Below are 27,595 nucleotides of genomic sequence, written 5' to 3'. Positions count from 1 at the left end.
CATTTTGTTATTAAAAACATCCAGAACAGGGTAATTTCAAACCAAACTCTTATTGTTTATTTACTAAAATAAAATAAAAAACTGCGGATGATATAGACCTGAAAGCAAAACAGAAATTTTTGGAGAAACTCAGCAGGTCTGGCAGCATCTGTGGAGAGAAACAGAGTTAACGTTTGAAGTCTAGTGACTCTTCATCAGTGTTCACTAGATTCGAAACAATAACTCTGTTTGTCCTCAGACACTGCCAGGCCTGCTGAGTTCTATCGCTATTGCCTTCTCTGTCCCACAAAAACTTTGGTTATCATTAATTAATAGCACTGGACCTGCCTCTGAACTTAGATTTTTAAAATTTTTTTGTGAATGTTATCAATGTGTGGGCCACGGTTCAAAATATAACATACGGACTTAATCTGTAAAGATACTGTCTCCCTCTCAAAAATAAAACACAAATGGAAAAAAAGCCTATGAAAGTATTGTTGTTTCAGAATAATTTTCAATTTACAAAGATGAATGTTCTGAGATTTGTCTTCTCAATTCAGTTGAGAAATCAGGTTTCTTGCCAACACAAAAACCCCTGAGTCCACTGTCCTGTCTAGACAGCTCCAGTGATCACCCCTGAAACCAAAGCAGCCCCATTGTAAAGAACAATGGAATCAACTTCCAGCTGTCCCAAGAGCCACTGCACTGAGTCCAACTCTACTGTTTGTAAACAATGAATCCCCAGTCTCTAAACTTGTAATAGAGTTACCTGTTTTTCAGGAATCCCCTGACTGGCAGGATTTATCAGCATACAGCATCAGTGGTTGATGCGCCATCGCGTAAAGAGATGATTTCTATTGAGTGAAAGTTTTAATAAATTGTGGAGATGATATTCTATGTTGGCAAATGAGTCTGCTTTGCATTTTTTAGTTCATTTCCATTAAAAATCCTACATTGCAATGATATAATGATAGAACACTGAGGGGATGCAAAACTACAGCTTATTCTAGTTTGTGACTCTCTACTTGCCTGTCCAGACGTTGTGGTTTGTTACTATATAATAGTCAGTGAAGGGGAGTTTTGTACAGAGAATTTCAGTTAAGTGCTCAGTTACCCCTCAAGGAGATCAAAATTATTACACTCATGAAACGATTTCACAACACTGAGATTTCTTTTGTTGCTGAAAGCCACTCTTTAAAGTGTGGCTTCTTTTTGAAATCCTTTCCAAGTGAGATAAGCCAAGTATTGCAACTCTTTAAAGACCACCACCCCCTCTTTGATACAAGTGGTGACACATTACAAGCATTCCTAATATTGGACCATTCCCAATTCTTTTTGGATACAGTTTTGAGGAAGCAACACAGTTGTTGATTCTGGAAATTAAATAACCAGTTAATGAGAGTACAGACTTTTCCAAGGAATTCAGGTTTGCTGAGGAACAGTGTTTTGATCTTTGTGACAGATAACACTCTTCCAATCATATCCAGCTCCTTTTACATGGCACTGGTTTAACTTTAGAAATTGTTTCTGTTTTATAAAAATACAGGATTTTATCTCACATTAACAAATATAGTTGACATTTAAAAATAATTTGTACTCTTAATTTATCAATCATAATTTTTCATAACAGTTGTACCTTATTCTGTATTTTGGGGAATATTACGCAAATCATTGAACACAAGGTCTTTGTGACAGACGCTTACAATGATGCAGTCTACACTTCATGGCTTTTGAAGTCAGGGGATGACATTACCAAGTTGTTCAGGCATCAGGTATCCAGCTAGGGTGGGTTGATTCTTGCTCGGCAGCACATTTGGATTCAACAGTAGGCTCTGTTGGGAGTCCACCATATGTACTGAGGTATAGTCCGGGACAGGTATTGTTGGCTGCCTAGCGATTTCTGTTTGTTTATAAGAACCAACCGTGGCACTTGCAAGGCTTTCCGCAGTGAAATAATTGCTTAGATTAAGGTCTTCAGCTGCAGCTGGTAAGTTTTCGTTGTCCAAGCTGATGGCACATAACTGCTTTGCATCAACCTCAGATGTGTAGGCACTGTCTAATGGTTTGGTATTCTGATTTGCCTTTGGATCCAGTGAGGTTTCTTTGGCCAGAGATACCTTCAGCTTGTTCTGCTGCCCTGGGGAGAGGAGGACACCACCTGCAGGGGTGATGTCACTTACCTGTGCGTAAAAGTCCATTTTCCCAAAGGAGCTCTGGTTACTGAGTTGACTGTGAAGAGGTGGTTCACTTCTAGTTGCTGTTGACAAACCACTGTCTCTGGTAACCAGTTGTATTTTTCTGCACTTGCACTCTTCACCATCTGGCTGCTGGCTCTGTTTGACATCTGTACCTGAAATACCTACAGGAGCTCCAGTATTGCTCTTGATGTGTTCTTTTCTTTCACTGGCTTCCAGCTGGAGCCTGCCAAATTCATTGACACTTTGTTTAGCTACAGTGACATCTTCAGCAACATCTGGTTCATAACAACTGTCACGGCCAGAGTCATCATCCTTGAGACTGAGGCAGTTGTCAGACTTCGGGTGTTCATGGCTAAGAAGTCTGTCTGTGTCCAACAATTCCGTCTTTCCATCTGGATCATCAAGGTCAATATCAATGAACTCTACCCAGGGGTCATCAATATACAGATCAGGCTTGTAGCCCAGGTGATTTGCGAAAATTGAGTTCACTTCATCTATTTTACCCTTCTGTAAAAAAAAATTAAAAGTTAAAAAAAATTAAAACTTTGCAACAAATGCTGTCCACCTGAAATACTGATTAACCTCTTTTGGGTGCTGATTTGTACTCTGTTTTATATTAAGTTGTAAACTATGTTTAAATATTTACAATCTTTTCCTCTTTCAGCCTTGCTCACAGTTAATGTTGGGCAGTGCAGTTTGCATTGAGGTAATCAAATCAAACTAGGTGAACTCTGGTGATGGAGGTTCTCATCAGGGTTCCTCTTGCCCCACAGTGAAAGTGAATAAAACTAAATTTAATTCTGAATGCCCTGCCCTCCTGCAAATGGCATTAAAATCAGAGCCACCTTATCCCTCGCAGTGTACACACATCCCGTGCATTACTTTGTATGTAGCACCCTCCTAGCATCGCGCATTTCCTTCAAGTGACACATCCCCCCATGCATGTCATTGTGTGTAACACATTTCCCGTGTGTGTCTCCTTAGGTGTAACATACTCACAGCAAGCGTCACTTTCTGTGTAACATATTTCCACATGCTTCACCTGTATGTGACATACTGCCAGTGCAGTATTTTTTTTATGTATAACACATTCCTAGACATGTAATCCTGTGTTGGCACACTTTAGCCTATCAATTGACATGCATCATTTTTTTTCCCATTGTTCTTCTAACTGTTATGGACTGTTTCAATTTTGTCAACAGAATATTATCATAACTATTTATGTTTCTTTCTTTTTGCTTTTACTGAGAAATTATTTTGTTTATAAAGACTCAGATTACCTTAAGAAGATCAGGATCAATTCCATTGATTTTGGGTACAGGAACAGGAGGCAGGAAAAACAGCTTCAATCTGAAAAGTATTTTAAGATGTTCATTTATCATACATTCAAGATATATTATGGGTAAATTTGTCCCTTCCTTGAATTAAAATCACTGCAGTATACAGCACATACAACAAAATCCTTCACCATATTACCAATGCCTATGTGACATGCCTACAACCTCTGCCAGTGCAGGATTTGCTTGATGTTCCCTTGTCAGAACTGAAATTGAGAAATCATTGTAGGGCGATTGACATGATGTCAGATTGTGCAAAGCTGGCCAGTAGAACATCAAGATGCTAAACCTTAACGGGGAGCTCACTGTTAAAGGGGAAACATACTGTAACAGAGAGACTCCAATACCTAGCTGGGGGATTAAAGAGTAACAGGGATACAAGGAAAATATGTTTTAAATGGAATGCTAGGCTGCAGCTCAGGTACGACTGAAGTATCAGTTGTCTTTAAATACTGAAATGGAGGTCTCCCAACAACACGTGAACAAAGGCAATACATGTTAGCACTAAGACAAGTAAATGAGGATGATGCCAATTGACTTCCGATTTGTGCTGTTAGGTAAATTACGCTGTTACCTTAGTTTAGTAAAATCAGAACAGGTTACTATTGCTGATCATGTAAGGACATTACAACATCATAAACAAGAGTAGTAAAAGCAAGGCTGTTCATTTTTCCAACTTGTTCTGCCATTCAACAAGATTGTGGCTCATATTCTACGTCAACACCATCTTCATACACTATCCTCATATTCCTTAGGTGAAAGGAGGTTCAGCTGCTAATAATAATTACAGTACCATTCACAACAACCTATATGTCTACAGAGATAAATTTCAGAGGACTGTGAATTTTGTCTAAAAATGAAGGAAGGGCTATCCTGAATAATCACTTGCCAGTAAGTCAGCCTAAATTTGATGGTGGGCAATTTATTGGGAGAAAATTCTGAAGCAGTATAAACTACTATTTAAGGAGATGTGGATGAATCAAGAAAAATCATAGATTTGTTAAGGGAAGGGCATATTGAATTTTTCTGTACCTTTAAGACTTAGGAAGGAGTCCAAGGAGCTTCTTGATGCAACTGAGCAAGAGGAGAGCTCAGAGAAAAACCCAGGGGCAGTATGATTGGTGAAACCATCAGTGAAAATTTCTAATTGTTCTGTGAAAGTATTTTTGCGAATCCAGGGCAGTGTAGTCCCAGGAAAAGAAAGTGATTGATAAAAATGTATGTACATAGTCATTTGAGACAGTCCAAGTTGGAGCAGATTTTGGCAGTTTATCAAAAATGAAGAATTGCAATCCATTGTAAAGTTTTCTTGAACTTGCTGACCCATCATGTCACTAACGTCTGGTATGGGGATTACTGTGAATTCTATTGCATCTGTCTTGACTGCATGTACAGTTTTATACTCTCTGTTAGGTGTTGATTTTTGGATGTTAGAATATAGAGTCATGGGGTATTACAGCACGGAAACAGATGCTTCAGTGCAATGTGTCCAAGCTTCCCAAACTAAACTAGTCACACTTGCCCGCATTTGGCCCATAATCCTCTAACCCTTTCCTGTTCATGTACCGGTTGAAATGTCTTTTAAATGTTGTAACTGTAGCTGCATCTACCACTTCCACTGGCAGTTCATTCCACATACAAACCACCCCCTGTGTGAAAAAGTTGCCCCGAGGTCCCTTTTAAATCTTTCTCCTCGCACATTAAAAATATGCCGTCTAGTTTTGAACTCCTCTACCCTAGGGAAGAACCTTTGCTATCTGTGCCCCTCATGATTCGACAAACCTCTTTAATGAGCAATGAAGGCAAGCATGCTAAATGCTTTCTTGACCATCCTGTGTACCTGCAACTTTCAAAGAACTAAATACCTGAACCCATAGGTCTCTGATTTGTACAACAGTACCCAGGTCTCTACCATTAATTGTATAAATCTTGCCCTTGTTCGTCGTACCAAAAGCAATGCCTCGCATTCATCCAAATTAGACTCTTTCTTGGCCCTGTGGCCCAGCTGATCAAGATCCCTTTGTAATCTTAGTAATCCCTTCTTCACTGTCCACAGTAGCACCAATTCTGGTGTCATTCGCTAACTTACTAACTATGTCCCCTAAATTCTCATCCAAATAGTTTACATAAATGACAAACAGTGGACCCAGCACTTATCCCTGCTGGTCAACAGGCGTACAGTCTGAAAAACAACCCTCCACTGCCACCATCTGTCTTCTACCGTCAAGCCAATTTTGTACACAATCGGTAAACTCTCCTTGAATCCCATGTGATCTCACTTTACTAACCAGTATACCATGCTGAACCTTCTAAGTCATGTATTAGCTTGGGCATCTAATCCATGACATTACTATCTGCCCCACTATGTTAACCCTACGTCCCTCTGTTTATGTGTATTCTTTGTAATTATGGCATGACGCTTACCAATTCTTATAGATGCAACATAGAAAGTATTCTATCTGGATGCATCACCACTTGGTATGGCAACTGCTATGCCCAAGACCAAAAGAAATTAAAAAGAATTGTGAACATAGCCCAGTCTATCACGAAAACCAGCCTTCCTTTCATTGTCTCAGTCTATACTTCCTGCTGCCTCGAGAAACCAGCCAACATAATTACGGACCCCTCTCACCCCAGTTATATTCTCTTCCACCCTCTTCCATCAAGCAGAAGATGCACAAATTTGAAAATACGTATCAACAGACCCAGGAACAGCTTTTTCCCTGCTGTTATCAGATTTATGAGCAGATATCTTGTATATTCGAGTTTATTTTTCTCTGCACCTTCTCTGTAACACTATACTCTATACTCTGTTCTATTACCCTGACGTACTTATGTAAGATATGATTTGTCTGGATAGCACACAAAACAATACTTTTCACTGTGTCTCAGTATGTGTGACAACAATAAATCAAACCAATCAAATTAAGTCTCTTTTATTTCTCCTTGCCCCTTCTCAGCTTGCACTTCAATTTCCATCTGCCCATTCTGCTAGCCTATCCAAGTCCTATTGCAGTTGATTGTTATCATCTTCACTGTCTACTATACGTATAAGTTTGATGTTGCAGATGAATATTGAAATCTTACTGTATGTTCCAAAGCCCAGTGTTGGGTAGAGGCTGATGAGTCATCCAGGATTGAGCCACTGATACTTGAATTCATAGGTTGCAATGTCCTACAAGGAACCGAGGTCACTCTTCAACTAAAACTGGATAGATATTTATAAGTTACAATTTAAAAGCCTACAGGAAAAGGTCACAAGAACTGGCTACGAAGAGCTGCTTCAGTCAGCAAGGCACATGGAGAAGTGCAGAGAATAAGTATCCTTCAGACAGTCAGCACACATGATGAGTCAAAAAGCCCTTTCGTTCCTCACAGATTGTTTATGTGAAGAGATTGAACAGAATTTCTGATAATTGTGTATCATCTGTCATGCTTACGTCAGACCTACCGCTGGCTCTTAGTAAATAGGATTAATAGCATCATCAAGGCCGTGCCCAGGAAAACAAAGACCAGGATCAGCCTGAACAAGATTCCTGCCTCTGTAAGACAAAATAGACAAAAATCCAACATTAGAAAGTTATGTGGTGATTTATCTATATGTGAGAGAGGTGATAGCCTAGTGGTATAATTCTAGAATATTAATCTAGAAATTCAGTTAATGTTCTGGGGACCTAGGTTTGAATGCTGCGATATCAAATGGTGGAATTTGAATTCGAGGCATCCCACCCGAAGACGCAGAATTCTCTTAAATAGAAATTTCAATACTGGGGAGGTGATGGGGGCTCCATCTGTCCTCAGTACAGGAGATCATGGTTTTATTTCCTCTGTTCCATCTCCCTATTTTATTCTCAACTGGAGACAAGGGGCTGACTTAAGTGGTGGTGATGTGGCTCAGTGGGTTAAAGCATCTGCTTTGTGAATAGTAGATACTGAGTTCAAATCTCTGTGAAGCCTTGCTTCAAAAGTAGCCATGTCACCACATTCATTGTTTTATTTGATGAATGGCCCCAATTCTTGAATCCACATTCTAGGTTGGATGTGATTGTACTGGAGAGGGTATAGAGGATATTTATCAGGATGTTGCCTGGGCTGGACAGCTCTAGTTATGAAGAGAGATTGGACACACTGGGATTGTTTTCCTTTGAGGAGAGGAGCTTGAGAGGGAACATGATTGAGATGTATAAAATTATAAGGGGATAGATGGTACACAGGAAGAAACTTTTCACATTGATGGAGGGATCAATGACTGGAGGGTATAGATTTAAGGTAAGGGGCAGAAAGTGAAAGGAGATGTGACGAAAACCCTTTCTTCACCCAGAGAGTGGTAGGAATCTGAAACTCACTGCCTGTAAGGATGATAGAGGCAGAACCCCTCATAACATTTAAGAAGTATTTAGATGTGTGCTTGTGATGCCAAGTTATATGAGGCTATGGGCCAAGTGTGGAAGAATGGGTTTAGAATAGTTAGGTGGTTGATTTTGACTGCAGGTGTGATGGGCCAAAGGGCCTTTCCATACCCTCTAGATTGCTATTACTCGATATGAAAATAACCATACACAAAACCTAGGGACATTTTTCAAGCAGCATCTTCTTTTTACCAAATTATCAATCTCCTGTGGTGATGTTCGTGATGTTTTATGAGAACTGGAATTTATGCTAGGTAGAAACAGTCATTTATCAGCGTCACTGTAGGCTAAAGGTAGACCTAAAAGTGCAGCAAACTCAATAATATCTATCAGAGGGCAATTTGATAATTATTGAAGGAGAAAGAGCAGGGGGATGGGGTTAAACAGATAGGTCTTGCAAAGAGCAGGCATAGACACTAGGCAGAACTTTCCAGCATTCAGTCTAAGTTTGGAGTCTGGCAAGACAGTGGGTGTAACTTTACTTTGGATGGGATTGGTTTATATCTGACAGTTACACAGTTCTCAGCTCATTACATCTGCATGCAAGAGGACCATGCAAAGCTTATCATTGAGGCGGGCAGGAAGCTGACACACCTGTCATCACTTTCAAGGGTTGAAGGTCCTCGGGCATTATTTAAAGGGTGCCCAGACAGAAACCATCTCCCTGTAAACGAAGTGAATCACTTGAACATCTGAAGTGAGCATTTACAGTGAAACATTCTGGCATTGCCACCTTTCCTCGGGGCCACAGGCAGACTTCCAACTTGGCCAATCTTCTCAATCCATGCCTCTTACATTCTATCTTCCCACCCTTGGTCATCCTTTGTGCCCCTTGCAATTAAATTTAACTGCTCTTGATCTCAATCATGGCCTGGCATATCACATTCTACTCAAAGACGTCAAAGCAGCATACTCACTTGTTGCATATCTCATGCATAATTAGGAATTAAAATGCATGTACTCATGGAGAACTCAATTGAGAAGCAGAGCTTAGTTCTGGTGAGCTGGCTTTTTAATGAGCAGGCATTAGATGCAAATACATACAAAAGGGCCTCCTAATACCTCCTGTCAGGAATCTTAAACCCAACATTTAAAGGTCAAAGAACTTAATTGCAAACATTCACTCTTGCCTCCCCAAAGGGTAATTAAGAATCACCTATATCGCTGTGGGTCTGGAGTACCATGTAGGCTAGACCACATAAGGATGGCAGTTTCTTCCTACATTAGAGAACCAGGAGGTTTTTCAACAATCAGTAATGGTTTCATGTTCATTATTAGACTTAATTCCAGACTTTTTAAATTGAATTTAAATTCCACCATCTACCACGGCAGGATTTGTACACAGGTTCCAGCAACATTACCTGGGTTTCCTGGTTAACAATTCAGCGATGATACTATTAAGCCATCACCTCAGTCTATTAATCTTTGACCTCTTGTACAACAAAGCTCCCCAGCCTACCTTGCTTCCTACGGTAACAGGACAAGTTTCTACTCAATGGCTTGAATGGCCTCCTTCAATAACATTATGTTGTGTCAACAGCCAGTGCTTCTTAGGATGGCCCTAGGTTGTTAGGTCTGGGCGCTATGAGAAGAGTACTGAAATTTAGGAGTGGGTGATTGTTATGAGGATTAGAGGACCAGAGGCCATTTCAACCAAGAAGGAGGTTGAATAATTTTGAGTGGACACAGTCTGAAGAATGAGAGTTCGGTTGAATCTTACACCAAACACAATCTGGTAGACTGAGCAGACCCACAACAGGGCAACTGGACCCAAGCTGCTGTTGACCTCTTTCCATTGGCAAATTCAGCTCAGGTCCAGTTCAATCTACTCCATCATATGCCTCCAGACCCTTTGCAAAATCAGACAACCCACTGTGTTCCTCTTGTCAGTCAGTTCCTCTCTTTATGTTGTACCATACATAAAGATAGACCTTCAATGGGTTTGCTTTAAAAAACAAAACTGACCTCAAACCAGTTGCTGAAGGTAAGCATACAGGTGCAACAGGCGGTAAAGAAGGCAAATGATATGGTGGCCTTCATTGCGAGGGGTTTTGATTACAGGAGCAGGGATGTGTTGTTGCAGTTATACAGGGCAGTGGTGAGGCTGCACTTAAAATATTGTGTGCAGTTTTCGTCCCCTATTCTGAGGAAGGATGCTCTTGCTCTCGAAGGAGTGTAGCGAAGGTTTACCAGGCTGATTCTGGGGATGGAGGAACTGAAGTATGAGGAGAGATTGACTAGGTTAGAATTGTTTTCGCTGGAGTTCAGACGAACGAGGGGGGATCTCATAGATACTTATAAAATTTTAACAGGACTAGACAGGGTAGATGCAGGAGGATATTCCCTATAGTGGGTGTGTCCAGAACCAGGGGTCACAGTCTGAGGATTCAGGGTCGACTATTTAGTACAGAGATGAGGAGACATTTCTTCACCCAAAGAGTGGTGAGCCTGTGGAATTCATTACCACAGGAAGTAGTTGATGCTAAAACATTGAATGTATTCAAGAGGCGAGTAGATATAGCATTTGTGCGAATGGGACCAAAGGTTATGGGGAGAAAGCAGGATGAGGCTATTGAGTTGGACAATCAGCCATGATTGTGATGAATGATGGAGCAGGCCCGAATGGCCCCCTCCTGCTCCTGTCTTCTATGTATCTATAAACATTACAGTAGTTCACTGTTGAATTTGTTTTAAAATGGAAAGGAGGCTCAACACTTGACAACATTTTAGAAGTAAGAGTTTTGAATTGAACGCTCAAATTTTTGATGAAGGAAAATAAATAATTTCGCAGTTAACAATTGTTACTGACTGATGAACCAAAATCCAACTTTTGTGGGGACATAAGACATGGGAACAGAAGTATGCCATTCAGTCCATTGCATCTGATCCACCATTCAGTGAGATCATGGCTGACCTGATAGTCGTCAACTCCACTTTCCCGGCTTTTACCCACAGTCCTTGATTCATTTTCTGTTAAAATATTGCCTATCTTGGCCTTCTTTGCCTTCTTTACCGCCTGCTTGCACCTGTATGCTTATCTCAGCCTTGATTATACTTAACAGCCCAACTTTTACAATCCTCTGTGATAAAGAATTCCACAGATTCATTACCCTCTGAGAGAATAAATTCCTCCTCATCTCTATCTTAAATGTGTGACCCCTAATTCTGACATGATGCTGTTTAGTCCTACACTTTCTCACATGGGGAAACTACCTTTCCACATCTACACTGTCAAATCTCCTAAGAATCTTGTATGTTTCAATAAGATTGCCTCACTCTTCTAAACTCCAATGAGTAAAGGCCCAACCTCCTCAATCTCTCTTCGTAAGAAAATCCCTCCATACCTGGAATCAATCTTGTGAATCTTCCCTGGACTGCGTCAAATGCCAGTATATCTTTTCTTAGAAAAGGTTCCCAAAAATCTTCAGGGCATTCTAGCTGTGGTCTGACTTGTATAGTTTTAATAACCTCCCTATTTTTATATTACACTTTCTTTGAAATAAACACCACTCAACTTGGCTCAGCTTCGATGATCTGATACTTGGACACTATACATTCATAGAGTCACACAGCACGGAAACTGACCCTTCGGTCCAAAGTCCATGCTGAACATAATCCCAAACTAAACTAGTCCCACCTGCCTGCTCCTGGCCCATATCCCTCCAAACCTTTCCTATTCATAAATCCCTCCAAGTGTCTTTTAAGCATTGTAGTTGTACCCGCATCCACCACTTCATCAGGAAGTTCATTCCCCATGCGAACCACCCTCTGTGTAAAAAATTTGCCTCATGTCTTTTTAAATCTCTCCTCTCACCTTAAAAATGTGCCCCCAGTCTTGAAATTCCCCATCTTAGGGAAAAGACAATTACCATCAACTCTATCTATATATCTCGTTATTTTATAAACTTCTATCAGGTCACCTCTCAACTTCCTACGCTCCAGTGAAAAAAGTCCCAGCCTTTCCTTATAACTCAAACCTTCCATACTTGGCAACATCCTGGTAAATCTCTTCTGAACCCCCTTGATAAAATCCTTTGTATAACTGAGTGACCAGAACTGGACGTAGTATTCTAGAAGAGTCCTCACCAATGTCTTGTACAACCTCAACATAACATTCCAACTCCTATACTCAAAGGACTAAGCAATGAAGGCAAGCATGCCAAATGCTTTTTTAACCATCCTGTCTATATATGACACAAACTTTAAAGAATTATGTACCTGCACCCCTGGGTCTCTCTGTTCTACAGCACTACCCAAGGCCCTTTCATTATTTGTATAAGCCCTACCTTTGTTTGTTGTACCAAAATGCAATACCTCGCATTTATCCACATTGAACTCCATGTACCATTTTTCAGCCCATTGTCCCATTTGATCAAGATCCCTTTGCAGTCTTAGAAAACCTTCCTCACTGTCTACAATACCACCAATTTTGGTGTCATCTGTAAACTTACTAACCATGCCTTCTATATTCTCATCCAAATCATTTATATAAATGACAAACAAAAGAGGACCCAGAACCGATCCCTGTGGAACACAGTTGGTACAGGCTCCAGTCCAAAAATCAACCCTCCACCATTACACTCCTTCTCCTTCTGTTAAGCCAATTATGTATCGACTTGGCAAGCTCACCCTGAATCCTATGTGACCTAACTTTACTAATTAGACTACCATGCACAGCCTTGTCAAAGGCTTTACTAAAATCTGAATAAACAACATCTACTGCTCTGCCATCATCAACCTTTTTGGTAACTTCCTCAAAAAATTCAATCAATTTAGTCAGACATGGCTGTCTTCGCTCAAAACCATGCTGACTATCCCTAATCAATTTTTGCCTCTCTAAATGTCCATAAATCCCATCTTTTATAATCATCTTCAACAATTTACCCACAACTGAAGTCAGACTCATAGGCCTATGGTTCCCTGGTTTATCCTTACAACTTTTCTTAAACAAAGGTACAACATTAGCTACCCTCTAGTCACCAGGCACCTCACCTGTAGTTATAGATGATGCAAATATTTCTGCAAAGGGTCTCGTAATTTCCTCCCTTACTTCCCACAACATTCTGGGATACATTAGATCAGGTCGCTGAGGTTTATCCACCTTTATATTCTCTAAGATCCCCTGAACTTTCTGTTCTGTAATGTGAACTGTTTTTAAAACATCAATGTTTATTTCTCTTCATTCTCTAGATTCCATTTCTTTCTCCACAGTAAAAACAAACATGATTTTTTCATTTAGTATCTCTCCCATCTCCTGCGCCTCAACACAAAGATGACCTCCTTGATCTTTAAGAGGCCCAACCTCTCTCTAGTTACCTTCTTGCTCTTAATGTATTTGTAGAATCTCTTTGGATTATCCTTAACCTTATCTGCCAATGCTATCTTATATCCGCTCTTTGCCTTCCTGATTTTCTCTCTTAAGAATGCCCCTACACTCTTTCTATTGATTAAGAGATTCAGTTGAACCAAGTTGTCTATATCTTTAAAAAAATTCCCTTTTATTCTTGACTATAACTTCAAAATCTTTATTCACCCATTGTTCCAAAATCTCACCAGCCTTACCCTTCACTGTAACAGGAACAACATGCCTCTGAACTCTCGTAATCACACTCATGTATGCCTCCCACTTGTCAGATGTACTTTTACTATTGAACAGTCTGCTCCAATCAACTTATGAAAGTTGTTATATGATAATTTGTTTATAGGTTTAGTAATAATTACAAACATATTAATTATGAATAGTTCAGCATGCCTGTCAGAGAATATAAACAGCTGTTCCTCTCACCTTCTGCCAATTGTGGTGCAGGAATGAAGACGTACACCAAATCACTGAACTCACTAAAATCCCCATTGGCGATCTGTTTACATCGGAGTCTGATCTCATAACCCTTGCCAGTACTGAGTGCATAAACTGGATGGGAGGTTGAAAAGGCCTCAATCTGTCACATGAAGGGAAACAAGTTTAGTTAAGGGTAATCAAACATTAAATAATAAAGGTCAAGAGGCACCTTACAGGGCAGAGGGTGAGAGGGACCTGCTCTGATAGGCAGGTAAATGCTTGTTACAGTCATGGTCCTTTGACTCTGGAAGGAGATTATTACCAAAGAAGCCTCTAATGAGGACAGCTGTCAATTTGGGTTAGTTGAAGTTTGGTCTCTCTTCAACAAACAGAGACAATTTTAAAGATCTGTATTTGTTCATCTCTGAAGTTTTCTTTGGTTTGGGCCAGCAGCACTCCCTATAGCAAAAATGCAACAAAGTTTTCGCCTTAAGTGTATTTTATGCTGCTTGAAGTACAGTTTTTTTATTGGCAAAATACTGTGGGATGCTGGAAATCTCGAACAAACACAGAATGCTGGAGAAACTCAATAGGTCTGGCAGCATATGTGGAGAGGGAAACAATTAAGGTTTCAAGATTGGTATGTCTCTTCTTCTGTCCTACCAGCTTCTCCAGCATTGTTTGTGCTTGTTTCAGTTTCTTATTGTACCTTAATCTCATAGCTGACTCAGCATTTACACAGAATGATTTATTCTTCAAATTCATCCATGGGCTGTGGGCATCACTGGCTGGACTGGAATTTATTGCCCATCCCTAGTTGACCTTGAGATGTTGGTGGTGGTGAGCTGACTTCTTGAACTGCTGCAGTCCATGTGCTATAAGTAGACCCAAAATGCCATTAGGGAGAGAATTCCAAGATTTAGGCCCATGACAGTGAAGGAATGACAATATATTTCCAAGTCAGGATGGTGAGTAGCTTGGAGGGGAACTTGTAGGTAGTAGTGTTCCCCAGGAGGTAGGGCGCTTATCTGTGAAATTTCACTGAGCTGAAAAAAAAAGCATAACTGCTGAAGACATTTGAACATACCGAGTCCCAGTGGTTACTCTCGCTGGCTTTATATTGTATCTCATACTTGAGAGATATCCATCCATTCCTGATATCAGCAGTAGGCGGCGCCTCCCACAAAACTTGGATGTCAGCGAGCAGCCCTGACTGACTGACATTAAGCAGGGTCCAGTTCAGCGCAATCGGAGGATCAGGTTTCACTGCCAAGAGGAAGAGGGAAACAATGAATGAAAAATCTGATTTCACAAGCTCATCAAAACCTCCTTGATTTTTTCTTCTCTACATTTGTATTTCCAAAGCCCTTTTAACAACTTTCTCAACCTGTTCTGATCGGTTCTGATGAAAGCTCATTGGCCTGTGACAATACTTCTGTTTCTCTCCACAGATGCTGCCAGACCTGCTGAAATTTTCCAGCATATGTTGTTATCATTTCAGATTCTCAGCATCTGCAGTATATTGCTTTTGTATTACTGCCACCTTTAATCAGTTGTGCACAGATACCTTCCGGTCTTGAATCTCTTTTAGAATTGTCTCCTTTAATCTGTAATCCCTCTGCAGCCAAATGAATCACTTCACACTTCCCTGCAGCAAATATAACCTGATACTCATCCATCCATTCCATCAGCCTTGTCATATCCTTGTTAAAGTCCATCGCTGTCCACCTCAAAATTTACAATACTCACAAGTTTTGTGTCATCCACAAATGTTGCACACCACACAGACAAGTCTAGTTTAAGTCTAGACCAAGAAAAGAAACATCCTATTAGCAAGCCCAGGAGAAACCCCACTATGTACCCTCTGCAGAAATAAAAGCAATCATTCATCACAACAGGTTCCTGTCCCTTGAACAACTTCATATCCATGCTGTTACTGTCTGCTTTATTTCACAACTTGAGGGTTACTGACAAGCCCAGCTGTGGCACTTTTTCAAACTTCATGTGGAAGTCCATTGTACAACACATCCACAAGAATTGCCCTCAGCAACACTCTGTTACCACATCAAAAGCTAAATGAAATGAATTAAACATGAATGGAGAAGCAGAATATTGTAGATGGTGAAAATCTGAAATAAAAACAGAAAATGCTGGAAATACTCAAGCAGGACTGGTAATATCATGGAAAGAGAAAAAAAGTCAACAAATTGGCCTGTCACCTGAGCTAATGAGAAATATTGGATAACATTTTGGAGACCAGAGGGAGAGGGTGAGTGGAACAGTTTGAGGAATCAAATTAATAGAACATAGAACAGTACAGCACAGTACAGGCCCTTCGGTCCACGATGCTTTGCCGAACTTTTACCCTAAACCTAAGGTCTATCTAACCTCCACGCCTACCTTATACTATCAGCCATATGCCTATCTAATAGCCGCTTAAATGCCCCTAATGAGGCCGACTCCACTACCCCCTCCGGCAATGCATTCCACACCCCTACCACCCTCTGAGTAAAGAAGCTACCTCTGTCGTCTCCCCTACATCTACCTCCACTCACTTTAAAACTATGCCCCTCGTAATAGCTACCTCCACCCTAGGAAAAAGTCTCTGGCTATCCACTCTATCTATACCTCTGATCATTTTGTACACCTTCTATACCTCTGATCATTTTGTACAGATGAAGAAAGCAAGAAGTAGGTTATGTATATAATGAGCTTGAAGAGGGCATGCTGGTCAGACTAGATGCAGGGAGGTTATTTTGCCTAGTTGGGGAATCTTGAACCAGGGACACAGTCTCAGGACACAAGGTAAGGTAGGCCATTTTGGACTGAGATAAGGAAATAGTTCTTCACTCAGGGAGTAATAGTGAACCTGTGGAATTTGCTACCACAGAAATCTCTGTAAACCAAGTCACTGAAAATATTCAAGAAAGAGATTGATTTTTATTTAGATATTAAAGACATCAGTGTTATGGAGAAAAAGTACGAATATGGCATGGAGATAGAGGATCAGCCATGATCGTACTGAATGTCGGAGCAGGCTTGAAGGGCCAAATGGCCTACTCCTACTATTGGTTTCTATGGGGAAATGTAGAAAAGAAGCCAGAGAAAGCTCCGAATTCATGTCTAGTGCAGGCAGGAAGCCTGAGAGGTTTGGCACGGGAGCTGAGTGGGAGAACAGCAGAGGTGACTGATGGATGGTCTCAATTTTACTGACTAAGAAGTCCAGGAGTTTCTCACAATTTTTCTTGGAGGTGAGGGTGGATAAAACAGAGATAAATCTTTAAGATAAAAAGAGAAAATGCTGGAGAAACTCAGCAGTTCTGGCACTACCTGTGGGGAGAGAAACAAAGCTAACATTTCAAGTCTAAGGAGTTTTTTGACTCGAAACCTTAACACTGCTTTTCCATCCACAGATGCTGCCAGACCTGCTGAGTTACTCCCACATTTTCTATTTTTATTTCAGATTTCCAGAATCTGTAGAACTTTATTTTCATTTGAGGGCTTTAGGAACAAGGTTGCAGCACAGAAAGAAATTGTGGATTATCTTTGAGGTAGGGGTGTTTGTTTTTTTAATCATTCTTGGGGTATGGGTGTCACTGGCTGGCCAGCATATATTGCACGTCCCTGGTTGTCCTTGCGATGTTGGATGTACAGGGGATCAGCCAGGATGAGAGGTAGGGTCTGATGAAGGGTCTAGGCCCGAAACATCAGCCTTTCTGCTCCTATGATGCTGCTTAGCCTGCTGTGTTCATCCAGCTCTGCACCTTGTTGTCTAAGCACAATTGAAATGCTTGGGGATATATATAAATTCACTAGGTGGATTTCAGGAAGATGCTACATTCATTGCTTAAAATTGGCTGAACTCATGTGAGATTCTTCTTGTTTCCCGGCATCTCTGATTAAGCTCGAAAGCGCCAGACATGGCCACACTGTTCTCCCAGTTCTCATGACTGACTTTGCTCAATTGACCCTGAATTCTTTATTTATACAAGTTGGGAAAGCTAATGCACCCACCCACTCTCTGTATTACGGGGGTGGGTTTAAGGAGGTGGATGAGAAGGTGGTGCTCTAGGCTCTGCCCTTTTTTAACAAATAATAATTCTGGTTGTAATGTCCTGGAGCTTCAGGCAACCGTCAGCAACATTCATTACCAAAAGTTACAGTCCAGATGTTAATTCATGTTTTGTATTTTCAATTAAACTTGGAAAAGATTGCATCTTCCGTTATTTTACAGTTCCAAAACTCTATATACTCTGGTTCTGAGTAAGGGTCACTGGACCCGAAACGTTAAGTCTGATTTTTCTTCACAGATGCTGCCAGACCTGCTCAGCTTTTCTAGCAACTTCTGTTTTTATTCTTGATTTACATCATCTGCAGTTCTTTCAGTTTTTATAGAAATGCTAGAGTTGTTCACTCATCCACCTTGATAAAAGATGTGATAACAGAAAACTTGGAAAGCATTAACTGAACTCAGAGCTTTGGTTAGTAATTGAAACTATGACATTATTGCGATTACAGAGACTTGGCTAAAAGAGGACAGGACTGGCAGCTGAATGTCCCAGGTTTTAGATGTTTCGGGTGTGATAGAAAAGGAGGTAAAAGGGCTGCGAGAGTTGCATTACTGGTAAAGGAGTATCTCACAGCTGTACAGAGGGAAGATATATCAAAGGACTTGTGCAGCGAGGCAATATGGGTGGAATTCAGGAATAGGAAAGGTGAAATCACAATGCTAGGGGTGTGCGGTAGGCTTCCCAACAGCCAGCAGAAGGTAGAGGAGAGAATAAGTATACAGATTTAGGAAAGACGTAAAAACAGCAGAGTTGTTGTGGTGGATGATTTTAACTTCCCCTATATTGACTGGGACTCACTACGTGCTAGGAGCTTGGATGGGGCAGAATTTGTGAGGACCTTTCAGGAGGGATTCTTAACACAATCTGTAAACTGTCCAACCAGGGAAGGGGTTATACTGGAACTAGTTTTGGGACATGAGCCCGACCAGGTGAGTGAAGTTTCAGTGGGGGAGTATTTCGGGAGTAGTGACCATAACACCATGAGTTTTAAGATACTCATGCATAAGGATAACAGGAGGATGCGAACTGATGAAACCCATAAAATACATAAGGAAAGTAGGAAAGAACTTAAACAAAGAATTCATGAAAAGTTGATAGCAAATAGGATTAAGGAGAATCCTAAGGCTTTTTATACATATATAAAAAGCAAGAGGGTAGCCAGGGAAAGGGTTGGCCCACTGAAGGACAAAGGAGGGAATCTATGTGTGGAGCCAGAAGAGGTAGGTGAGGTCCTAAATGAATACTTTGTGTCGATACTCACCAAAGAGAAGGAATTGATGGAGAATGATTTCAGGGAAGGGAGTGTCAAGTTTCTAAGCTAAGTTGCTATTAAAAAGGAAGAGGTATTTGTCCGTCTTAAAAAGTTTTAAGGTAGATAAGTCCCCAGGTCCTGATGGGATCGATCCCAGAATTTTGAGGGAGGCAAGAGAACAAATTTCTGGAGCACTGACAGATATCTTTGTATTCTCTTTAGCCACAGGTAAGGTCCTAGAGGACTGGAGAATAGCCATTGTTATGTCATTGTTCAAGAAGAATAGCAGGGATAATCCTGGAATTTACAGACCTGTGAGTCTCATGTTGATGGTAGGGAAATTATTGGAAAAGATTCTCAGGGACAAGACCTATATGCATTTAGAAGCAAATAGACTTATTAGTCATTGGATAGACAGCATGGTTTTGTGCAGGCGAGGTCATTCCTCATTAACTTGATCAAGTTTTTTGAGGAGGTGACGAGGGAAAAGTGGTTGATGCTGTCTACATGGACTTCAATAAAGCCTTTGATAAGGTCCTTTATGGCAGACTGGTGCAAAAGTGAAGTCATATGGTATCAGGGGTGAGCTGACAATATAGATACAGAACTGGCTTAGTCATAGTAGACAGAGGGTAATGCTAGAAGGATGCTTTCTGGAATGGAGGATTGTGACTAGTGGTGTTCCACAGGGATCAATGCTGGGATCTGTGCTGTTTGTGGTCTACATAAATGATTTGGAGGAAAACATAGCTAGTCTAATTAGTAAATTTGCAAACAATACGAAGATGGTGGAGTTGTGGATAGTGAGAAGGATTGTCAAAGGATACAGCAGGATAGAGATCAGTTGGAGGCATGGGCAGAAAAATGGCAGATGGAGTTTAATCCGGACAAATGTGAGGTGATGCATCTTGGAAGGTCAGGTACAGCTAGAAATTACACAGTGAATGGCAGAACCCTTAGGAATATTGGTATGCAGAGAGATCTGGGTGTACAGGTCCACAGATCAACTGAGGTGGTAATGCAGGTAGATAAGGTTGTTAAAAAAAGGCCTATGGCATGCTTACCTTCATTGGAAGGGACATCAAGTGTGAGGATAGACAAGTTATGCTGCAGCTTTATAGAACTTTAGTTAGGCCACACTTGGAATATTGTGTGCAGTTCTGGTCACCACACTACCAGAACGATGTGGTGGCTTTGGAGAGGGTACAGAAAAGGTTTACCAGGATGTTGCCTGGTATTGGGGATTTTAGCTAGGAAGAAAAGTTGGATAGACTGATTTTATTTTCACTGGAACGCAGGAGGTTGAGGGTGACCTGATAGAAGTTTATAAGATTGTGAATGCCACACATAGAGTGGAAAGTATGAGGCTTTTTCCCAGGGTGGAGAGTCAATTACTAGGGGACACAGGTTCAAGGTGCAAGGGTGGAAGTTTAAAAGAGATGTGCAAGGCATGTTTTTCACACAAAAGATGGTGAGTGCCTGGAACGCACAGCCAGAGGAGGTGGTGGAAGCAGACACAACAGCAGCATTCAAGAAGCACCTGGATGAATATGTGAATAGGAAGGGAATAGAGGGATATGGATTCTGTAAGTGAAGACAGTTTTAATATGGAGGGGCAAAAAGTATTGGCACAGGCTTGGCGGGCTGAAGGGCCTGTTCCTGTGCTGTATTATTCTTGGTTCTTTCTTAGATTAGACAAAGTCAGCAGAATGTTTCTGTAGCTCCTGATTTGCTCAAACACATCCATACCTTAATGTCCCAGTCCCTAGCTATCCCATCACTCTGTCCCAGACTGGCCATTGCCCTGGGAACATATTTTCCCTTCCCTTTGATTGTGGAGACATGCAGTTGAAATGGATGACAAGATTAGTGAACTCACTTTTACATCTGTCTGGACCACTTGAAGTGCTATGGGGTCCTGGTTGCACCTGCTAAAACTTCTGGAAATACAGCTAACCCTTCACTTCTGGGCCTACTACAGGCTGTCTTCCTCTCCCATCATCTCCACTCACATATCAATGTGAAGAGTTTCTGGAGGAAAGCTGAAAGCATCTTTCCAGCTGCCTCAAAGTTTTCAGAGGATATGGGGAAGGGGCGAAAGGGCAGAGCTCAGGCTCAAAATCAACTGTGATGATATTAAATGGCAGAACAGACTTGACAGGATAAATAATCTCCTCTCACTTTTAGGTTATGTTCTTATCCTTCCCTTCCATTAAGCCATCATGTCAAGCTTCCTCTAAAGCTCCATCCTGCCCTCACCCTGATTTTGTATGTTTCACTACTTTCACATTGAACTCCCTTCATATCCTTTCACAGCTCAATGTCTCCATGAAACACCCTAGATTTTCTTTATTCTTTTATGGGATGAGGGTGTGACTTACAAGGTCAGTGTTTGTTATTCATCCCCAAAGAAAACCTACTCCCACCAAACTGCTGATCACCCAATGCCCTCTCCTAGTCTGCATGTTAGACAAAATTGTGAATGAAACTTTCCCTTCAGGTGTTATCCTTGTCTCCTTTGAAATCTACCATCAAATTCGCTGAATAAAACTACCTTTTGACTGTACATTCTTTACAAACCACTGCCCTGATCTCCAACCTCCCTTTCTTCTCTAAGCCCCACAAATATGTTGTCACCTTCTAAATCTGTGCCTTCCTTTTCTGAAAGCCAAAGTTTGAATCCCTGCCATCAGGTTTTTCTCCCTACCTTGGAACTGACCTTAGTTTTAAAGTCTATAGGTGTGAGGCTAGAAAAGCACAGTAGGTCATACAGCATCCGAAGAGCAGGACAGTCAACGTTTCGGGCCGACTGTTTTGTATGTTTCGGCCTGAAACGTTGACTTTCCCGCTCCTCGGATGCTGTCTGACCTGCTGTGCCAAAGACTGTGGCTTCCAGCATCTGCAGTCCTTATTGTATCAAAATCACAATTTACGACTATAACAATTGTAAAATTTCCTCTCTTGTGCTTTTTGACCTGTCTGCAGCTTTTTTAAAATTCATTCATGGGATGAGAGTGTCACCAGCTTGGCCAGAATTTATTGTCCATACCTAATTGCACAGAGGGCAATTAACAGTCAACTACGTTGCTGTGGGTCTGCAGTCATGTGTAGGCCAGATCAGGTAAGGATTCCTTCCCTAAAGGACGTTAGTGAACCAGATGGGCTTTTCTTGACAGTCGACAGTGGATTCATGTTCATCATTAGACCCTTAATTCCAGATTTGAATTCAAATTCCACTATCTACCATGGTGGGATTTGAACCCAGCTCTCCGGAACATTTTCTGAGTCTTAGGATTAACAGTCCAGCGATAATACCACTAGGTCCATTGCCTCCCCATTTGACACAGTGACCACCCACTCCGCTTCCAAGTTCTCTCCTCTAACGTCCAGGTGGGTGGAATTGCTCTCAACAGAGTACATCCTTGCTGTCTCACTGTAGCCGACCAATCATCTGTAATGGTTTCTCTTCCTGCTCCCATGCTGTTCCCTCAAATACCCTGCCAGATCTATTCCCATCTGACAGTGGACATCGCTAGCTGGGCTTGTACCTATTGTCTGTCCCTAGTTGCCCTTGAAAAGGTGGTGGGCTCTCTTCTAGAACCGCTGCAGCCCATGTGTTGTATGTTGACCCACAATGCCTTTAGGGAGGGAATTCCAGGATTTTAACCCAATGACACTGAAGGATTGGTGATATCTTTCCAAGTCAGGATGGTGAGTGACTTGGAGGAGAACTTGAAGGTGGTGGTGTTCCCACATATCTGCTGCCCTTGTTGTTCGAGATGGAAATGGTTCTGGGTTTGGAAGACTTGGTGATTTGTGACAGATCGTCATGTAGATGATACATGCCGTTGCTACTGAACATCAGTAGAGAAGGTGAAAGTGGTGAATAAGGTGTTAATTAAGCAGGCTGCTTTGTCCTGGATGTCAGTCTTCTTGAGTGCTGTGAGAGCTACACTCATCCAGGCAAGCTCTGAATATTCATCACACTCACAACTTGTGCCTTTTGGATGGTGGACAGACTTTGGGAAGTCAGGAGGTTACTTACTCGCTGCAGTATTCCTAGCCTCTGACCTGCTCTTGCATCCACTGCATTTATATGGCTAGTCCAGTTCAGTTTCTGGCCAATGGCAATCTCCAGGATGGTGATAATCGAGGATTCAGTGATGGTAACACTGTTGAATGTCAAGGGGCGATGGTTAGATTGTCTCTTATTGGAGATGGTCATAGCCCAGCACTTGCATGATGCAAATGTTATTTGCCACCTGCCAACACAAGCCTGAAATGTTGTCCAAGTTGTGCTGCATTTGGACACGGACTGCTTCAGTATCTGAGGTATTGGAATGGTGGTGAACATTGTGCAATCATCGATGAACATTTCTACTTCTGACCTTATGAAGGAGGTAAGGTCATTGATGAAGCAGCTGAAGATGATTGAGTTACGGACATTACCCTGAGGAACTTGTGCAGAGATGTCCTGATGCTGAGATGATAGACCTCCAACAACCACAGCCATCTTACTATGTGCCAGGTATGACTCCAACCACCGGAAAGTTTGCCCCCGATACCCATTGATTCCAGTTTTGCTGGGGCTCCTTGATGCCACACGTGATCAAATGCAGCCTTGATGTCAAGGGCTGTCACTCTCACCTCACCTCTGGAATTCAGCTCTTTTATCTAAGTTTGAACCAAGGCCATAATGAGGTCAGGAGCTCAGTGGCCCTGGCAGAACTGAAACTGAGTGTCACTGCACAGGTTATTGTTCAGTAAGTGATGCTTGATATCATTGTTGAGGACATCTTCCATCACCTTACTGAAGATTGTGAGTAGACTGATAGGGCAGTAATTTGCTGAATTGGATTTGTCCTGCTTTTTGTATACAGGACATACCTGATCAATTTTCCACATTGTCGGATAGATGTCAGAATTGTAACTATTGGAAGAGCTTGGCTAGGGGAGCTGCAATTTCTGGAGTACAAGCCTTCAGTACTATTGCCGGAATGTTGTCTGGGCTCGCAGCCTTTGTAATATCCAGTGTCACTAACTGTTTCTTGATATCACATGGACCGTGAGGACTACATGTCGGTTCCACTGTTTTGAGATCCTAAGCTCTTCTGCCCAAAAGTCCCTATGACATCATCATAATGGGGTGCTTATCCTCAGCATTAACCCTTTTAGACCAATACAGAACGACACACCTACCTCTACCTCACATCATGTTGCTAAATTATCAGGCTGCTAATTAAGTAGGCAAAAAGTTGGCAAATAGAGTAGTGTGAGAAAGTGAGAAGTTGTTCATTTTTGAAGGGACAATGAAAGAAAAGAGTATTATTTGAATAGAGAAAAACTACAGAAAGCTGCAACACAAGGGGACTTGGGGGACCTGTGCATGAAACCCAGAAAGCTAAAATACAGGGGCAGCAGGTAATCAGGAAGGCTAATGGAATGTTGGCCCTTATTTGAAGGGAGCTGGAGTATAAGAGTAGGGAAGTCTTACTGCAAGTGTAGAGGGTTCTGGTGAGACCAATCTGGAGTACTGGAGCAGTTTTGGTCCCCTTCTTGAAGGAAAGCTATTGATTTATTGGAGGCTGTTCAGAGAAGGTTCGCATGATGATTCCTGGTATGACGGGATTGTTGTATGTGCAAAGGTTAAACAGGTTGGTACTCTACTCACTGGAGTTTAGAAGAATGAGAGGTGATATCATTGACACATGTTGAATTCTTAAGAGACGTGACAGAATGAATGCTGAGAGGATGTTTACCCTCATGGGAGAGCCTAGAACCAGAGGGCACAGTGTCAGAATAGAGGGGCACCAATTTAAGACTGAGATGAGGAGGAATTCCTTCTCTCAGAGGATTGTGAGTCTTTGGATCTCCTTGCCATTGAGAGTTGTGGGGCAGAGTCCTCGTGTATATTTAAGGCTGAGATAGATTCTTGATCAGTCAGGGAATCAAAAGTTATGGTGAAAGGGCAGGAAAGTGAATGTGAAGAATGTCAGATCAGCCATGATCCTACTGAATGGCAGAGCAAGCTTGAGGGGCTGAATGGCCTACCCCTGTTCCTATTTCTTTTGGTCATCAGTGCTGAATGAGCAGAAATTTCTTCCAATTAAACATAGAAAGACTGATCCATGCTCCAAAATCCATTACCCATGTACTGACTTTTTCCCTTATCCTGGTAGCAATCTGAGATGTTACCAAGTTGTTCAGAGTATTCAATTCTTGAGAAGAGCTGCTGACCATACATTTAAGCCAACTTTTAAGATTGTCTATTTACGCCTCTATAACATCACCAGACTTCACCCTGTCTCAGTTGAGCTGCTGCTGAAACCCTCATTCATGTCTTCATCACCTCAAAATGACATTTGGACTCTGATAGGTCTCTTGAAACTATGATAATTGAATCTGTCTTGGATGAACACAAAGCAATATTCAAATTAAACAAAGAATTTTGAATTTACAGTCCCAGTCCCTTGATCTTAATGAGCTTGTTCAATTCAAATTGTTCAATGTAATGAAATGTACAAATCCTGTAGACTAAAAATTATACATTACATTTGAGCTACAGTCACTTGTAGAACTTGACTTTTGCTGAAGAGAGGCGTGCTGGCGAAGCTTTTCTCTTGCACTTGCAAGATAGATGCAAGAATACCAAATTTTAAAGGGAAGAACAATTTATACCACTAACTAATCAGTTCCCTGTTTCTACGATTGTAGTATAAATTGAGACGGTTTGTAAACGATGTTGATGTCTGACAAAGAGATTTCTCCCATTTCTGAGCATGTTTGTGTTCCAACTCTAGACTCCACTGATGTAATTATTTGGTTATTCTCTTGTTCTTTATTGGATATTGCCACTTGCCAGCCTCCCTAATTATCCTTGGAATGAGTAATCCGCTTGGCCATTTCAAGGGGAAGTGAAGAGTTAACCACATTGCTGTAGGGCTGGAGTCAGACCACATAAGGACAGCAGATTTCCTTCTCCCTAAAGCACATTAGTCTGATTTTTTTTGACAACACTCAATGATAGTTTCATGGTCACCTTTACTGAGGCTAATATTATGTTCCAGATTTAGTAATTGAATTTGAAATTGCTCCAGCTGCTGTAATGGGATGTGAAGCCACGTCCCCAGACCATCAGCCTAAGTTTTTGGATTACTAGTCCAGTGATATTACCATTCCTCTACCATCCTAACCCATCCACTCACTGCTCTCTCAAAGACCAAGTAGGAGGTTTATTTTACCAATGTTATCAATGGAGAAGCAGCGTTTATCGAAAGTGATGTTCTGATCCTGAATGTCTGATTTAAGCTGTACACAATACGAAATCCAGATGGAGGTGTAGGTTTGGTTGAAATAGCAGGCGTTTTCATTGTGCATGTATTTGGGACATTCTTTCCAGTCAGCATTATTCCTGAAGGAACATTAATCTGTTAGTGTCTTTGGTAAATAGGAATCATTCCAAAACATTACACAATTTAGCATGGACTGATCACTGACTATATTTTCTTATAAGACAGAAAAGACTAGATCCTTAATACATAGAGAATTGTTAATGCACACAATATAAATTTCAGCAGAGCAATCTGCAGGCACCAGTCCTCAGATATCTGCATAAAATACAATCAAATATAAACTGCTTCCATATGTCAGTCTTAACATTCATTCCAGATTTCTTACCCTTCTTCCCACTAGAGTTATTGGGACTGTTGCTCAGATTCAATGAGTATCAAGGTTCTCTTAATTTGAAACAATATTTTGGATTTATACATTAGCCAAACTGTTCCAGTGTAGCTACAGCATTAGCATTTACCCAGTAATGTGCAGAATTGCCCAGGTATGTCCTGTACACAAAAAGCAGGACAGATCCAACCTGGTCAATTACTGCCCCATTAGTTTACTCTCGATCATCAGTAAAGTGATGGAAGGTGTCAGTAACAGAGCTATCAAACAGCACCTGCTCAGCAATAACCTGATCTGTGATGCCCAGTTTGGGTTCCACCTGGGCCACTTGGTTCCTGAGCTCATTACAGCCTTGCACCAAACATGGACAAAAGTGCTGAAATCCAGAGGCAAGAGAGTGTGACTGCCCATAACATCATAAGACATAGGAACAGAATTAAGCCATTTGGCCCATTGAGTTTCTTTTGTAATGATCCTTTATTAAAAAAAAGTCAGAGAGCTTTTCTGAAATGATGACTAAATCCAGCAATTCTCATTGAGTAGACCCCTGTGATGTGAATGGAAAGATGCTTCTCCAGTTAGGTTTACAACATGTAGACGATAAGACCATAAGTTATAAGAGCAGAATTAGGCCATTCAGTCCACTGAGTCTGCTCTGCCATTCAATCATGACTAATATGTTTCTCAACCCCATTCTACTGCCTTCTCCCCATAACCCTTGATCCTGTAACCAATCAAGAGCCTATCAATCAGAGATAGTAAGAACTGCCGATACTTGAGTCTGAGATAACACAGTGTGGGGCTAGATGAACACAGCAGGCCAGGCAGCATCAGAGGAACAAGAAAGCTGACGTTTCGGGTCGGGACCCTTCTTCAGAAATGCGGGAGGGG

General features: G+C 41.3%; 1 protein-coding gene across 1 annotated transcript in view; it reads right to left on the bottom strand.

Moving 5' to 3' along the window:
• Window positions 1–228: 228 nt before the first annotated feature.
• The window catches only part of LOC109917113 (growth hormone receptor), a 108,506-nt gene continuing 81,139 nt past the window's right edge, over window positions 229–27,595 (bottom strand). Inside the window, exons 7-12 of the mRNA XM_020516897.2 lie at window positions 26,266–26,435; window positions 14,790–14,968; window positions 13,709–13,862; window positions 6,966–7,056; window positions 3,458–3,527; window positions 229–2,684 (exon numbers count right to left, since the gene is read on the bottom strand). Coding sequence (XP_020372486.2) covers window positions 1,716–2,684; window positions 3,458–3,527; window positions 6,966–7,056; window positions 13,709–13,862; window positions 14,790–14,968; window positions 26,266–26,435 — 1,633 coding nt within the window. The 3' untranslated portion in view covers window positions 229–1,715. The remainder of the gene's footprint in view (window positions 2,685–3,457; window positions 3,528–6,965; window positions 7,057–13,708; window positions 13,863–14,789; window positions 14,969–26,265; window positions 26,436–27,595) is intronic.

Source organism: Rhincodon typus, chromosome 3 (genome assembly GCF_021869965.1).
Source record: "Rhincodon typus isolate 14 chromosome 3, sRhiTyp1.1, whole genome shotgun sequence".
Classification (NCBI taxonomy): Eukaryota; Metazoa; Chordata; class Chondrichthyes; order Orectolobiformes; family Rhincodontidae; genus Rhincodon; species Rhincodon typus.
Note: the sequence above shows the minus strand (reverse complement) of the source record. Positions and strands in the feature narration are given on the sequence as shown.